Source organism: Eumetopias jubatus, unplaced genomic scaffold (genome assembly GCF_037043125.1).
Source record: "Eumetopias jubatus isolate StellerSeaLion01/CBP00866 unplaced genomic scaffold, mEumJub1_p1.0 scaffold_10, whole genome shotgun sequence".
Taxonomy (NCBI): Eukaryota; Metazoa; Chordata; class Mammalia; order Carnivora; family Otariidae; genus Eumetopias; species Eumetopias jubatus.
Genome location: NW_028274816.1, coordinates 30,358,951 through 30,374,442, shown reverse-complemented (window position 1 = coordinate 30,374,442; position 15,492 = coordinate 30,358,951). Strand labels below are relative to the sequence as shown.

Below are 15,492 nucleotides of genomic sequence, written 5' to 3'. Positions count from 1 at the left end.
TTTCATTTGAGCCAGATTTGCTAGACTTCCGTTCCTTTTAAGCAAAGGATGTTTAACTGGAACCCTGAACATAGACGTCTTAAAATACAGAAAAGACAGAAAATACCCCCCCAAAAAGGGCAGGGGGAGGCACTACCCCCATTACTAAATATTTAGCCCCTTAAATTGGGTGGCCCTCGAGTGTCATTCAGACTGTAGACGTCGGCTGGGCCAACGCACCTTAGAAACCAGGCAGATCTGAGGAGTTCACAAAAACAAACAGTTCAGAAAGGCGGCTTTCTGCACTGCCAGAGGGGTCAACAATCTACCAGGCAATTACACTGCTGTCAGATTGTAAATACACATTTGCAAATGCCTCTGTAATTGCTGCGAAACAGTTTAGGCCTGTTCATGCAGGGCCAGTTACTGAATGTTAATGGAGAAGCTTACCCAACATCTGCTTTCAAGGTTGGAGCCAGATTTGTGCCATTTCCATGTTTATGGGTATAAAGCAGATCAGGCATTTTTCCTCTGCCAGCTCTCAGAAAAGAAAAACTCTGAAGCAGTGGGCAGTTGCATGGCTGACTGAATGGGTTTGGTGTGGCCATCACATTTTCAGCTATACCAGAATCTTCCTAAAACTGGCTCGGCTTCCTAAAACTCTTGTAGCAGTCAGTAAGATAGGAAATTGCCCTCACGGACTTAAGGTTATGTTGTTTTATGCACTGATCTCCCTGACCTCGTGCAGGATGGTTAATACTATAATTAAATGAAGAAATTCCTGCTAACTCAAAGCACGACATATGGAAATGCCCACGTAAGAAGTGGTAGAGCTCAAGGAATGCAATTGAGAATGTTTATCTTTTTGACTTTTCATTTGGGGCTTGTGCTCAAAACCAGTGTTTTTCTGCTTTTGTCATCTTAAGACAGAGAACCTTATCTCTTCCGATTGGTGGGCATATGGGCCTCTTAAATTCCTTCAGTCCAGTTGCTCTGGATGATGACTGCTAGACCTGCCAACACCCATGGCCGTCTTGTGTATGTCACAGAACCCATGTGTTAAAGGTCAGATCATCCCAAATTCTAACTGCTGGCAATACTTCAAGTTTGAGTGAATATCCATCTAGCCATTTTCAAGTGTTATGGTATATTACTTAGGGTCATAGCTCTGCTCTAACAAAATGACCCCAAGTAACAGTGGCAGAAAAATGACAGAATTTTATTCTTCTCTCACATAATAGGCCCAAGTGAACAGCGCTGGGTGGCAGGTTGCTTTACTCCAGGGAGGCATTTAGAGATCCAAACTCCTACCCCCTTTGAGTTCTGCCATCCCCCCAGGAATTGTCCTCATTTGTATGGCCAAGGCTGGACTGCGGGTAAATCCATGTTGCAGCTCCTGGAAAGGGGAAAGAGAGTCCAAGGAAGCTGGCTTATCTCTTCAATTGGAGATGACCTGCAAGGTCAACTTTCACTCACATCCCATTGGCCCAAATTAAGTTTCAGAGCCACATTTAACTGCAAGGAATCCTGGGTAATGCCATTTCTTACCGGGGAGCTAGGAGCTTTGCTTCAACTCTACTGCCAGGGAGGAGAAGGTGGATAGATTCTGATGGCTGGCCGGAAGTTTCTAGAATAACAATAGAGATACTACCTCTCACAGATAAAATAAATGCCACATGGTCATATATTCAACAAATATTTATTAAGTGCCTACTATGTGCTGGATACATGTGTACAAAAAAATAACATGCTGTGGGTGAAATTATGCAACACTATGAACACATTTTTCCACTTCTGAAAGACTTTTGCTCTCTCAGGTAATACAGGGCAAGTGGGAAAAAGGCAAGGTTTTTTACCTTCATATTGCAGGAAAAATAGTCGCACCTGTCAATTGCCAACAGCTTGTGTTACTGTTGTTCTTATGGAGAAGCACACACGAAATCCTCTTAGCTATTTGGATGGTGGTCTCATAAATCATAACTTGCTTGTAGCATGCTTATTTAGTTTCAGGAAGATCTCTTCAGAGGATGAAATCAGATCATTGAGATTAAACTCCATTTCAAAGATGGGATTTTCCCCCAAAATAATTAAGGCAAGGAACAGGGCAAGTTTTGCAGTTATTCCCTTGATCTGGTAAGTGACACCATCTCCAGGGTCTGTGTACTCAAAGCAATGAATAATAACATGATGACCATAATGTGTCAGGTAATGCTGGTGGTAGACATGTGGATGCAGGAAATATTCCAGAGGCACCAGGAACACACTTTTAACTTCATCGGGATTAGGCCTGGCCTGGAAGTTGTGGTCTATAAATCCTACAACTGGGGTTATCAATGTATCACTCTAAAAGCAGAAAACGAAATACACAAATTAAGAACAGAGTCCAAAGCAGTCAATGATATAAGGTGGGTAGGGAAGGAGGAAGAATTTGCTCCAGACATGAACAGTCATGTCCCCTGTGAAATGGGGGTAGTCTCACCCCTACCTGAGCCAGTGTCTGTGAGATGACTCTGAAAGTGTATCTTTTGTGAACATACTGGTATAATCTTTTGGAAGGGCAATCTGGCAATGTTATAAAAATGTGGTCCCTTTGACCGAGCAATTGCATTTGTATAAATATATCTGTATGATAAATTCCTACCAGTGAGAAAAGATACAAGACTGAAGCATTTTTTTTGAAGATTTGTTTATCCGAGAGAGAGAGTGTGTGCACAAACAGGGGCAGCAACAGAGGGAGAGGGAGAAGCAGGCCACCCAGGCGCCCCTGGACTGAAGCATTATTTGCAATAGCCCCAAAATAAAGTTATCACTCCTCCACTGATGGACAGTCAGGGTAGGTCAATTATGAGTGTATCTGTGTAATGGGATACTCTGTGGCCCTCAAAATGAATGTGATAGACACCGTTCCCTGTCAGTACAGACAAGGATGTGCCATCTTACCAACAGAAAAGTGACATATTAACTGTGGCATATACCCAGTTATGGGAAATTGCATTTATAATTATATATGAACTATTTTACATAACAGATGTTTATAAGGAGGGGGATTTCTATTTATAACCACAACTGCTTGCAAATGAATGCAGGGTATTATTAAGCGAAGGACCTGCTGGGCATCTCCAGGGTGAGGCCTGGGGTTTAGTGTAGGAGCTGCGTAATAATAAGAGAAGAGCTGCATAAGCTTGAAGTGGAAAGTGAGAAGAATCCGGAGTTCTTGGGGGACATTCCAAGAGAAAGTGGCTGGGAAAAGCCAGGGATATACCTTGAGGTTGGGCCATGAGAGCAGGATAAACCGGTCTGTGGAAAATTCTCAGGGGAGTGACAGCTGAAGCATGTTTAAGAACAGTGATGACTCAGACCATTAACTGAATCAATGGTGGAAGTCACTATCTGGACCAGGAGTGGAAGACAGAGCGTAGACTTTAGCTGTCTTTCCGGTGGGAAATCTGGGGTCCTAAGCGGCCCCAGGGCAGAAGCAGCATTCCACCAGCTGCGATCACCACCTGGCCCTAAGGGAATGCTCAGCCTCTTCCACCACAGAGTTCCCCAGGAGCCGTGGGTGTCTGGGAGATGGGGAACACTCAGATGCAACTGATTTCTTAAGGAAGCACTCTCAGGACAAAGCATGAGGTAGGGAGCAAGGCAGGCGAGGGCCCTGCAGGGCATCTGGGCGTAAAGTACACCACAGAGCTGGGCTGTCATGCCCCCCAGCACAGTCACTGGTGAAGGACTGGCCGGCCAAGTACATTCTCAGGCCCTCCAGGCTCCCTGTGAGCAGGGAAGGGTGGAAAGCTGCATGTGTGAGCTTTCAGAAACACAGTAAGAGGAATATGAAAGGGTCTGGACAGACAGAGCCCACGGTGTTGGTTCAGCGTGCGGTTTGTGGTTGCTGTCACCATGAAGTAACCACAGCCTCTGGGGTCCTGGGCTAGTACCCAGCACCCTTTCCCTGCTTCTTCACAACAGCCTGACCCTGAAGGAGTTTTAACAGTGGAAATCAGACACCTGAAGCGACCTGCTCAAGGTCACGGCCGGCTAATACTTGGCAGAGACCAGGATTCACCGGCCTGCTGCCCACACTCTAGAGCACAGTGCTCAAGGGTTATGAAGACACAAATGTCATCATATCTCAAAGAGATGACACACCAGCCTCACGCAGGTGGAGAGTTCTCAGCTGCAGCTCGGATTCAAGCTCTTCCTGAGGGCCGGGCTAGGAGCACAGACTCATCCTCACGCTAAGGGCCAAACTGCTAGGCATGGGTGTGGACAAGCAACTTAGTGTGGTCAGTACTGGCCCTCGGACTCGCATGTCAGAGTCTGAGGAAGTAACTGGTAGGGGGGGGAAAAAATCAGAGCCACAGGGGAGATAATGGTTTAAGACTGAACGTTTCAGATGGGAAGTAAGGCACGTTCAACATGGTTCAAGCTCAGAGAAGTCACACAGACTTTGGAAATTTGTGGAGGAAACAGCATGTCTGGACACACAGTTCCCAAAACACAGGTGTCTGTCTTGGAAGGAAAAAAGGATGGTGGGTGCATGGCAGACGTTGTAGGACCAAGGAAAGACTGCATTTCGGCCACTTGCTGAGTTGGAATCCCGTGGAGATTGGCTTTTGCTGTGGCCACAGGGACGAGGCCTGCTTCAGGGCCCCAGAAGGAGGCCACCTGCTCTTAGAAACATTCCCAGGAAAGGACACGCCACTGAAAGGTACCAACATGTCTACAGGAGTCGAAGCTTCAGAGAGGGTGAAATGAAGGAGGATGAATGGAAATGTGTGGGCCATGTCTCCTGAGGCCATTGCAAAGAGCAGTACATACACGTATGGCAAAGCGACACCTGGGGTGGGCTTGGAGGGCCATCGCCTGCCTTGGAGGGTTAGCAGGAGGTAGGAAACAGCCAACAGCACCTCCTCTAGCTCTGACCCAAAAACATCTCCAGGCATTGCCATGTTCCCTGGGGGACATAATCAGCGCTCGTTAAAAAACCACTGAATTAGATTCTGCTTTTAAGTGTTAGATCAGTGGTACTTTTGCACTACATTTAAAACATGTGCAAGGTCCAAAAACAAAACCACCCTCGCTAGCACTTCCAAACACAGGACACCGTTCTGGAAAGCCTTTGTTCATGCTAACTTCTTGATAAAGTGATTGGTATCATTATATCAAGAGGAGGTCATTTTAGAAATCTCTGGTCTCGGGAGCGTCTGGCCCACCAACATCTCCTGAAGACCAGACATCCTCCTGTGGAGACTGTTGTATGCTCCTCACAGGCAGGACTCAGTAGCTCCCGGGTGCCTTGGAAATGGGAGTTACTCTCACTTTGGGAACCTTTTACCATTAGGGTTCAATTTGTCAATAGAGTTTTAAAATAAATCCCCCAAACAGGCTGGGGGATTTGCAGATGCCGAGTGGAAGGGGTTCCCATTAGAAAACACAGTTGCCTAGGAAGTAACCGCTACATTTCTGGTCCTTATCTCACGTTCTCCCCTCTCACTTAGGAAGCCTTCACTCGAGAGGCCACTAGCTTCTTCCGAACTAAATCTCCCCTGAGTGGTGACCTTTCTGTTTTGAAAATGGGCCTGCTTAAGATAGATGCCCCAGCACCACTGATCACCACAACACTGCACCACCAAGACTGTAAGGCAAACAGAACGTAAAGGATGGTCTGACCCACTGGTTTTCTAATTGTTATGCATCAGTGGGACTCTCCTCTTGAAATAAAAATGTACCCGAAAGTCCAATGTATAAAACATACAGTTGACACCTACTTCCAACAGGTGACTGGAGCACTTCCCTGTGGTATTCCTCCCCCAAGCCTATAACCCTAGCTTAACCATGAGGAAAATATCAGGTAAACTCCAAATGGAGAGGCATTTTACAACATACGTGACCAGTGCACGGAAGAAGTGTAAAGGTCACGAGAACAAGGAAGGTCTGAGAAACTGTCACAGACCAGAGACTAAGGAGACACGACAAACAAATACAATACGGTATCCTAGATGAGATCCAGGACAGAAAGGAAGACATTAGTAGAAAAATTAGTAAAAGGCAAATAAAGTGTGTTTAGATAATAGCAGTGTACTAACATTGGTTTCTCAGTTGTGAGTTGTGACAAGTAGACGCCAGTGGCATAACATGTTAATGATGGGAGGAACTGGGTGCGGGTATATGAGAACTCTCTGTAGTATCTTTGCAACTTTTCTGTAAATCTGTACCTATTCTAACATTGCAAGTTTATATTAAAAATCTTAAACCAATAAAATAATGCTGTTACCCGAGCACAAATTTACAACATTTACTCCATCTCAAGTCAATTAATACAAGTCATAAGTTCACATGAAATAAGATCTGGCTATTATATGAGTCCCAGAATTCATTTTGTTGCTTTCATGGTTTGTTTGTTTTTCTTCATGTATACAATCAAGGAAATCCATACAGAAATGTAGGTACAGGGGCACCTGGGTGGCTCAGTCATTAAGCATCTACCTTCGGCTCAGGTCATGATCCCAGGGTCCTGGGATCGAGCCCCGCATCGGGCTCCCTGCTCGGCGGGAAGCCTGCTTCTCCCTCTCCCACTCCCCCTGCTTGTGTTCCCTCTCTCGCTGTCTCTCTCTCTGTCAAATAATAAATAAATAAAATCTTAAAAAAAAAAAAAGAAAAAGAAAAAAAAGAAATGTAGTTACGAATAGTAGTAGTTCTTAAACAGCTTGCCTAGTGATCTCAGGGTACTGCTCAATTAATGTGATATGGAGAAGCTTGATTCCAAGGTATGTATAAAAATTAGTGTATTTAGGACAAAGGTAATGCACTGGTGGCCTCCAAGAGGCTAAAATTTGGAACACAGCACGCTCAAGTGTGTGGTATTTTTTCAAATGAATTCTCAAAAGAAATGTATACTGGCGAAAAATAAATGTAAATTGAATCTTAAAGAAAGAATTCTGAAGCATCTCCAGGATTCTACAGGATCCAGTTTGAAAACAACTGATAGAGCTTGACCCTTTCATTTCTGGATGGGCAAAGGGGGGCCCAGATGGGCAAGGGGGCTTGCCCAAGGCCAGTTAGTTCACAAGGGGCAAAGCCCACATAAGAGCCAGTCTCTTGACTCTAAGGACAGCACTGTCAAGGGTCATGCTTGGCCACATGTGGAATGCTGACGACCATGGGTCCACTGGGTGGCCATGACAGTGTAAGCAAGCCAGTTCCACTCAAACACTTACGTCAAGCAGATATGGCACCAGGCAGCAGACAACCTCCACTTGGTGAGGATGCAGCCCTACTTCCTCCTGGGCTTCCCGGAGAGCTGTAGCCACATCATCCACATCTGCTGGTTCAGACTTGCCTCCAGGGAAGCAGACTTCTCCAGGTGACCTTCTTAGCTGGATATTGAAAGAACAGAACTGTGATGTGGGATTTCAATTCTGGTAGCACGCACTCATTCAACAAGTAGTTCCTGAACTTCTATTTTGTGCCAGAGACCACTCCCACCCTGGTGGTAATGGCCGGGGGTGGGGGGGGAGTAAGACCACCCCCCAAAAAAGTTTTTACTTGAATCCTTTTTAAAAAATGACCTTTGAGAACTTCCTTCACTTGTAATTTTTCTCTACTTGCCCCTAAAAGATACCATACGCACGAAACAAGATCTACGCTGAAGGGGGAGAAAACCCAAAAGGAAGTAGAATAAAAAGGGCCATGTTATCAATAGACAGCCTTGATTGAGTGCTTACCCTGCTTCGGGCATGCTGCTTCACAAGAAGTTTTTCCACTGAGCCCTCAGAACAGGTCCACATGCTGTTATTTTTTAAAAAGCATTTTTTTTTTTAAATTGAGGTGAAATTTACATAACCTAAAATGAACAATTTTATTTATTTATTTATTTTAGAGAGGAAGAGAGAGTGTGAACCGGGGGGGGGGGGGGGGGGAAGGGGCAGAGAGAGAAGGAGAGAATATGAAGCAGATTCCATGCTGAGTGTGGAGCCGGACGTGGGGCTCGATCTCAGGACCCTGAGATCATGACCTGGGCTAACTTTGCTCTAGGTTCCAGAACTGGTAGGAGAGCACATACTGAAGCAGGAGGGATTGAAGACAGGTGCCCCTTCCCCATTTACTGGGAGGAAACCCATGAACTCTACTCGTGTGACTCCAGGAAGGGGTGCAGCTCCAGGAACGCCTGGGAGGGAATTTCTTGCCCCCAGAGCCAGATAGGTATAGAATCAGATCTAATTAGATTTAAATACTCTTTTTTTGTGTGTTTAACGTGATCTTTGCACACCAAAGTTTATGGTCTAAGATGATCCTCACATAGTAATCAACAGGCAAAGCTATCTGGGTGAAATAGTAACCAGAGATCCATTTTGGTCTTGCCTCAATTGTCTACATTATTATTTAACTGATAGTCTGAAAAATAATACTGAAGTGCTTTTCCTCCGCTTTTTGGCAGAGCTGAGAACAGACCCAGGTCCCCTGGTTTCCAGTTAGGTATCTCCTGTTGGAACCTGCATTTTCTTACCTCCTGTGTATGTGATTGTTGCCCGACCCAGACCCAGAAGAATCCACATGAGTCTAATCCCAAACCTACGAAACTTCAGCTGATTCCTTGGCTTTCTTTTTCCCTGAGGGGATATTGTTCATTGATGTTCTGCTTTGAAAGCCATGCTATTATGGCCCATTTTCATTTCTGTACTTGGGATAACTCTGAAGTTACTGCTTCCCCAACTTTTCCTCAGAAGCACCCTAACAGCAAAGGAGAATGACTGTATCCAGGGGTGTGCCCAGGGGAACTCCATTCCCAGCCCAACATTTTTTTTTCTTTTTTTTATTTTTAAAATATTTTATTTATTTATTTATTTGAGAGAGAGAATGAGATAGAGAGAGTACATGAGAGGGGGTAGGGTCAGAGGGAGAAGCAGACTCCCCGCTAAGCAGGGAGCCTGATGCGGGACTCGATCCCGGGACTCCAGGATCATGACCTGAGCCAAAGGCAGTCGCTTAACCAACTGAGCCACCCAGGCGCCCCCCAGCCCAACATTTCTTTAAAGTAGAATGGTTTCTCTGAAAACCTCAGGCGATGTCTGGTAACAGCAACAGTGATGGCAGCTAAAACTGACCAGAAACCTTGCCAAGTGCTAGGGCCAATTTAGGCGCTTTGCATTTGTTTCCCTGGGAAATCCTCACAGTAGCCCTATGAAGCAGCACTAGTATTTTGGCCTCATTTTGCAAGTAAAGAGACAGTAGCACAGAAAGGGTAAGTAACTAGGACAAAGTCACAGAGCTGGCAAGGAGAGAGCCTGCATTCAAACATCGGCAGCCAGCTTCAGGGCCCAGGCTGTTAATTTCTGTGCTCTAGAATTTTCACATTATACCTGGGGTGGGGGTGGGAGGCTGAAACAGTGGCTGTTGGCAGCAGCACTGTGCCCCCCATCCCTGCCAGGACAGGGATGTCTGGAGACATCTGTGGTTGTCACAAAGGGGTGTGTGTGTTTGTGTCTATATTACTGGCACCTAGTGGGTAAAGCCCAGGGATGATGCTAAACATCTCACGATGCACAGAATAGCTCCCACAGCAAAGAATTATCCAGCCCAAATGCCAATTGCGCCAAGGTTAAGAAACCCTGGTCTAAAAGTATTTCAAGTTACTTGCTAGCTAAATAACTTATTTTTCTAAAACTTTCCAAAAAATGCCGTGTTATCCTGTGGCTTCTTGGACCCCTGAACATCACAATCTTGAAAGTCCATTTGAGAATCCATAACCTCAAGATGTGTGCAACTGACAAATTTTTGTGGGGTTTTTAAATGTCCTGGAACTTGAATGGCAGGAGCCTTTTTGTCACCTACCTTCTCTGACCGGAGGGTGAACAACAGGTGGAGTTTTCCTTCTTTTGCCAACAATGGTAAAAGGACAGAATATTTGTTAGACGACAAGTGAGAATATTTGGTCCCAACATCATGCTTTTTTAAGCGGGCCTTAGCATCATCTATCAAACTGTTTCTAAAATGGAAACAAACCAAACATTTTAGTAACCAGAGTTATAATAAAAAGCTCCTTGTCCTGCCTATGTTTCCGTTGCATTGTGTGTCTTGGAGCTTACCATTTCTGACTCTCATTGTATTTTTCAGTAACAGAGCAGAAACAGTAACACCCAAATCACATGACTGTTGGCAAGATAAAATGAGCAAAAAACTACTAAGAATACAGTTTAGTACACAAGTTCACTTTGAAACTTAAATAGAAATTACGGTAAAATATTCTTTCAACGACACAACAGTTAAATGTTGAATTTTTAATTACATTCAAGTAAGACAGGTTTGGTAAACAAGTCATTGTAAGGTTAGACAACTCTCAGCTTAAGGACTTTCTCTTAACCTGGCCCTTATGTTATCAAACCCTTATGTCTTCAGTTGCCTTACAACAGTGGTTCCCAAACTTTAATGGCAAGATTCACCCAGAGGGCTGGGCCCACCCCAAAACTGCGACTCAGTAAGTTTGGGGTGGGGCCTGGAAGTTAGCATCAAACTCCCAAGCAATGGTGATGCTGATGCTGTGGACCAGGGGAACCCACTTTGAGGACCATTACTGATAATGCAAGTATTTGGATTTTTAAGTACATTGGGTGCCCTGAATTCATTACTGTGAATGTTTTGGTCCTTTTGACTGGCGTTATTTTGTTGCTGGTTCATGTAGTAGTTTAAATAGTGTCCCCCAAAATTCATGTCACCCAGAAGGCTCAGAGTGGGACTTTATTTGGAAATAGTATCTTTGCAGATGTAGTTATGGATCTTGAGATGAAATCATCCCAATGTGAAGACACAGGCAGAGCCTGGAGTGATGTTGCCACAAGCTCAGGAACATCAACATCCATCAGAAGCTGCAAATGGCAGGAAATTTCAGACATCCGGCCTTCAGAACTATGGGAGAATAAATTTCTGTTGTTTTAAACCATCATGTTTGTGGTACTTTGTTATGGCAGCCCTAGAAACTAACAGTGTGGTTTTAATCTTTCTGGGGGAAAGGCAGTCTTGCATCCTGGCCAAAATGAGATATTTAAGTCAGGCAGAACTGGTTTTAAAGGGTTTAGGAGTGACCTCTCCAAGTCTGTGACATGCTTGAAGAGATCTGTGAGCATGTAATGACACTGTTCACATACTGTGACTGGAGTCCACCAGTGCCCCATTAATGGTAAGGACTGTCATAAATGTCTCCAGCATGAGATGGGCAGTGGCTTGCGGGAGGTGTTTGCTACTTTGGGCCTCTTTCTACGTGGCGGGTTGCTCACTAAAAGTGACTGGGTGACAGCAATGGATGTCAAAAACGACCAAACACCTGAAAAGAACCACAGCATGCTGGCACTGGAGGGGACTCCGGAGTACATCCCATGCACACAGGCCCCCGTCCAGAAAACTGGCCCGCCCGAGTTCGCATTGGGCTGACTGTGACTTTTGAGAGGCCCCCAGAACTGACCAGAGGGACCGGCAGTAGCAAAAGTCTGCAAAAACGTGGGGCTGGTCCTTCTAACCACCACCATGAAAACACCACAGTAGCGGCCACCCTGTTCTGAGCATGCGCTCATCCTACGCACTTTCCACACTTTTCTCTTTCCAGCCTCGTAACAGCCCAGCGAGGTGAGGACGTGATCCCGCCCAGGCTCAGGAAGGTTAGGTAACTGAGAGACCCGGGCCTTGAACCCGGAGCTGCCTGGCATGGGCTCGTGGTTTCTGGGGGTCAAACTCCAGAGAAGCCCTGAGCTGAAGAGGGAAGGCAGCTGGGCAGGGGGAAACGCTGCCGGTGGGGAAGGGGCGCGAACCTTTGAGGCTGGGTGTGAGCCCATGGGGCCAAAGCTCGGCCCAGGCGGGCCGGAGGAGGTACAAAGGCCCCGGGTCCCCGGAGGCTAAGCGCACGGAGCGCAGGCTCTGCAGGTAGGCAGGCGGGCTCCGCAAGAGCAGTCCCGGCCGAAAGGCTCCGGTACCGCGCTCAAGGCCGGGCCAGGCCCTGCTCGGAGCGCCAAGGGCCGGGGAGGCTTTACCTGACCGGCTCCGGGGACGCACAGGGTCGTGCCATCCTGCAGGGGAAAGTTTGTTTCCGGACGGAGACGGCCTCAGAAGCGCTCGGCTGGGTGGACATGCGCAAAGCAGCCGCGGCCTGGGGCTGGTGGGGGGGAGAGGCGTGGCCTAGGAGGCGGGAGATGAGGCGGGGCCTAGGGCCTTAAAGGAGGATCGGGGCGGGGCGAGACGTGGGGGCGGGGTGGAGGGCGGGGCTTAGGGCCGGGCAGTTTAGGGTTGCCGAGACGCGGTTTCTGCTCAGTTCCTTAATCTTCCTCAGGAAGGAGAAGCAAGTGAGGAATCCTGAGGTTGATCGTTGTTAAAAAGGGAAGTGGGAAAAAAACGTACGAATGAAGTGCTGGTGATCTGAGAGGATTCTGACACCCGCATTCACTGTTGCTAGGAGGTTAAGTTGGTTCAACTCTTCTGACCAGCAGTCTACACATGTTTCCTGAGCACCTGCTGTGTGCTAGCAGGATGCAGATACCACAGCGAGCCAAAAGACCAGTGGAGCCTACAGACAAGTGGGAGAGAGAAAGAGAGACATGGATCAAAGAATTGCATAGATAAAGCGGAGACCTTTAATCCTTAAGAGTATATGAGGGAGGGGCGCTTCGGTGGCTCAGTTGTTAGGCATTTGCCTTCGGCTCGGGTCATGGTCCTGGGGTCCTGGTATCGAGCCCTGCATCGGGCTCCCTGCTCAGCGGGGGGCCTTCTGCTGCTCCGCCTGCTTATGTTCCCTCTCTCGCTGTCTCTCTATCAAATAAATAAGTAAATTTTAAAAAAAAAATGTTTATGAGGGAGAAACATGGGTGAACCACGTCAGAGAAGGCTTACCAGAGACACTGGAAATGGGGGGGGGCTCGAAAGAATCTGTGCTCCAGGTATGGTCTTCAGACCAGTGCATGAGCATCACCTGGGTGCTGTTAAAAATGTACATTCTGGAGGGGCGCCTCAGTGGCTCAATCGGTTAAGCGGCTGCCTTCAGCTCAGGTCATGATCCCAGGGTCATGGGATCGAGCCCCACATCGGGCTCCATGCTCAGTGGGAAGCCTGCTTCTCCCTCTCCCCTACTTGTGTTCCCTCTCTCCTGTCTCTCTCTCTGTCAAATAAATAAATAAAATCTTTTTTAAAAAAAAATGTACATTCTGGGTTCCACCCCAGAGCTGCTGGATCAGAAACTGGGGTAAACCCCAGCAATCTGTGCTGTAAGAGGTGTGTGATAATCGGAGAGCTACTGTAAGGTATGTGTGGAAAGCAAATAAGGGAAAGAGGCAGGGGAGAGAGTCCCAGAAAGAAGAATAAGTTTGTGCAAAGACCCCAGAAGTGGCTGGAGAAGAGTGAGTGGGAGGAAGCCTGGTTTGAACTGACACTTGTAAGACACCAGACTTCAAAGATTTAAAGCCAGGCTGACTTCTCCATCAGGCAGAGGCACAAGAGGTACAATGCCTGGGGCCCACAGTAACTTTGGGGGCTCACAAAAATGTTTCAACTTATATTCTTTTAAAATCAGAAGAAGAGGGGTGCCTGCATGGCTCAGTCGGTTAAGCATCTGCCTTCGGCTCAGGTCGTGATGCCGGGGTCCTGGGATGTGCCCCTTGTTGGGCTCCCTGCTCAGCGGGGAGTCTGCTTCTCCCTCTCCCACTGCCCTTACCCCCCGCCCAGCTTGTGCTCTCTCTCTCTCCCAAGTAAATAAATAATCTTTAAAATCAGGAGAGTAAAATGAATATAATGATAAGCAACATGAAATAATGAATGCAGCCTGGGTTATATCCTTCCTTATAGTGCCGTCATAAAATATAATTATTTTGTTATCATTTTATGGAGGAAGGGGTCCACAAAAACAATATTGCCTAGAGCCCCATGAAAGTCACAGGGTGGCCCTCAGTCGTGAGACAGTTGAGCCACAGTTCCCAAGACCTTTAAAACCACTCAGCTCAGATAGTCACCGGGCCAGTACTTGCCAAGGCTGGAAGAACCCAAACTAAAAGCTTGATGACATCCAAATAATGCTAATGGCACATTCACCCACATTAGCGAACTTAATTTGAGCAACTGCACAATGTTATTTCCATAGGGCCATTACCATCCTTACTTTCCAGATTGGGAAATAAAAACATGTGTAATATCACATGGCTAGGGTTCAAGATTAGCTGGTTCTGACCTCTCTGTTCCTTTATTTTGACACCACTTCTCAGAGGCAACTGACCTATGAACTATGCGGATCTGATTGTGAATGAGGAGATAAATTACACCCCTCATCCAATATCCACTGTGTAGCAGCTGTGTGCTAGCCATGTCTAAGATGGGGCCCCTTGACCTCTAAGGCCTCCTGGTCTATTGGGGGTGATAATCAACAGGACCCTCAGCTCTCGTAATTCAGTGTGTTCTCAGCTCTGATGAGAAGGGATGGGAGAGGGGTTCAGGATTAATTTGAGGGCTGAAAATCATCGTCTGAGGCTTTTATTTGCTCTTCTTTTAGACATCCTTTGATTGAATCTTCATTGTGAAGGTGAGCAAGCTGAGGCTCAGAATGGTTGAGTGCCTTGCTCATGGTCATACAGAAGGTAAATGGTGGAGCCAGGTTTTGATCCCATCCACTGAGCTGCAGTTGGCCCTCCAGTGGGATCCGAGAGATAAGTGGGGTTTCAAGAGGCCAAGATGGGAAGCCGACATTCTGGGCAGAGGGAACAGCAGAAGCCAAGCTTGAGTGAAGAGCCTTGTTCAGAGCGGTTGGCAGTATAGTAGAGCTGGAACAAGAAGGGACGTTTTGCAGAGTAGAGCTCTAGGAAGAGGCAAAAAAGGCTTTGGAAGCCAAAGCAAAATGGAAGTTGAACTTCTTCCTGAAGGGAGAGGAATAACAGGTCAGGGGTTCCCAGAAAATCTCCGTGGAAGCAGGGTGAGAATGGATTGAAAGTGGGGCAAGGCCAAGAGGTGATCAGAGGGCTCTCCCAAAAATTGGGGCCCAAGGAGCAGAAAATGATGCTTTAAATCTTCAGAAAAATTCACACACTCCCCAAATCAGAAAGTCAGAGTGTGGCAGGGGTTTGGGTTACTTTAATGTATAACGTGATGCTTTGCTGTGTACCAAGGCTAAACGCACAGCGTCTTCTTTCAAGATCAGAAAAACTGCTGTAAAAATATTTAGTTTTTATGGCTTTTGTAAGGCTGGAAGCCACAGCACAGGGAACATCACAAGGTGAAATGCATCATAATCAGATTATATACGTATGGGTGTGTGTATATCTCTGCACCTGCCAAACAACACAGGCTTCAAGGTTAACCGGCAATGTCTTTTAGGGGAAATGACTTGCCTCTGTAGTTTTTGCATGCAGATTTGTTGGCAGTGACATAATTCTGGAAAATGAGTCAAAGAGAAGCAAAGCTATGACAAGGGCCAGGCCAGCCTGCAAAGCTCACACCTCCCTGGTGCAGTCCGTCAAAGAAGCACATCCCAGAGGCCAGGGGGGCCCTTATCTG

At 46.7% G+C, this 15,492-nt stretch overlaps 1 protein-coding gene across 2 annotated transcripts; it reads right to left on the bottom strand.

Moving 5' to 3' along the window:
- Window positions 1-1,691: 1,691 nt before the first annotated feature.
- Window positions 1,692-12,097, bottom strand: NUDT7 (nudix hydrolase 7). 2 transcript variants are annotated; one of them, XM_028097147.2, is made up of 4 exons: window positions 11,997-12,097; window positions 9,811-9,964; window positions 7,197-7,355; window positions 1,692-2,322 (listed from the first exon to the last, which is right to left on the bottom strand). In XM_028097147.2, exons 1-4 carry the CDS (start codon window positions 12,092-12,094, stop codon window positions 1,954-1,956), a joined length of 780 nt encoding a protein of 259 aa, XP_027952948.2. In that variant the 5' UTR covers window positions 12,095-12,097; the 3' UTR covers window positions 1,692-1,953. The 2 variants fall into 2 exon arrangements, with proteins under 2 accessions (XP_027952948.2, XP_087883624.1); XM_088027498.1 differs by lacking the exon at window positions 7,197-7,355.
- Window positions 12,098-15,492: the final 3,395 nt, after the last annotated feature.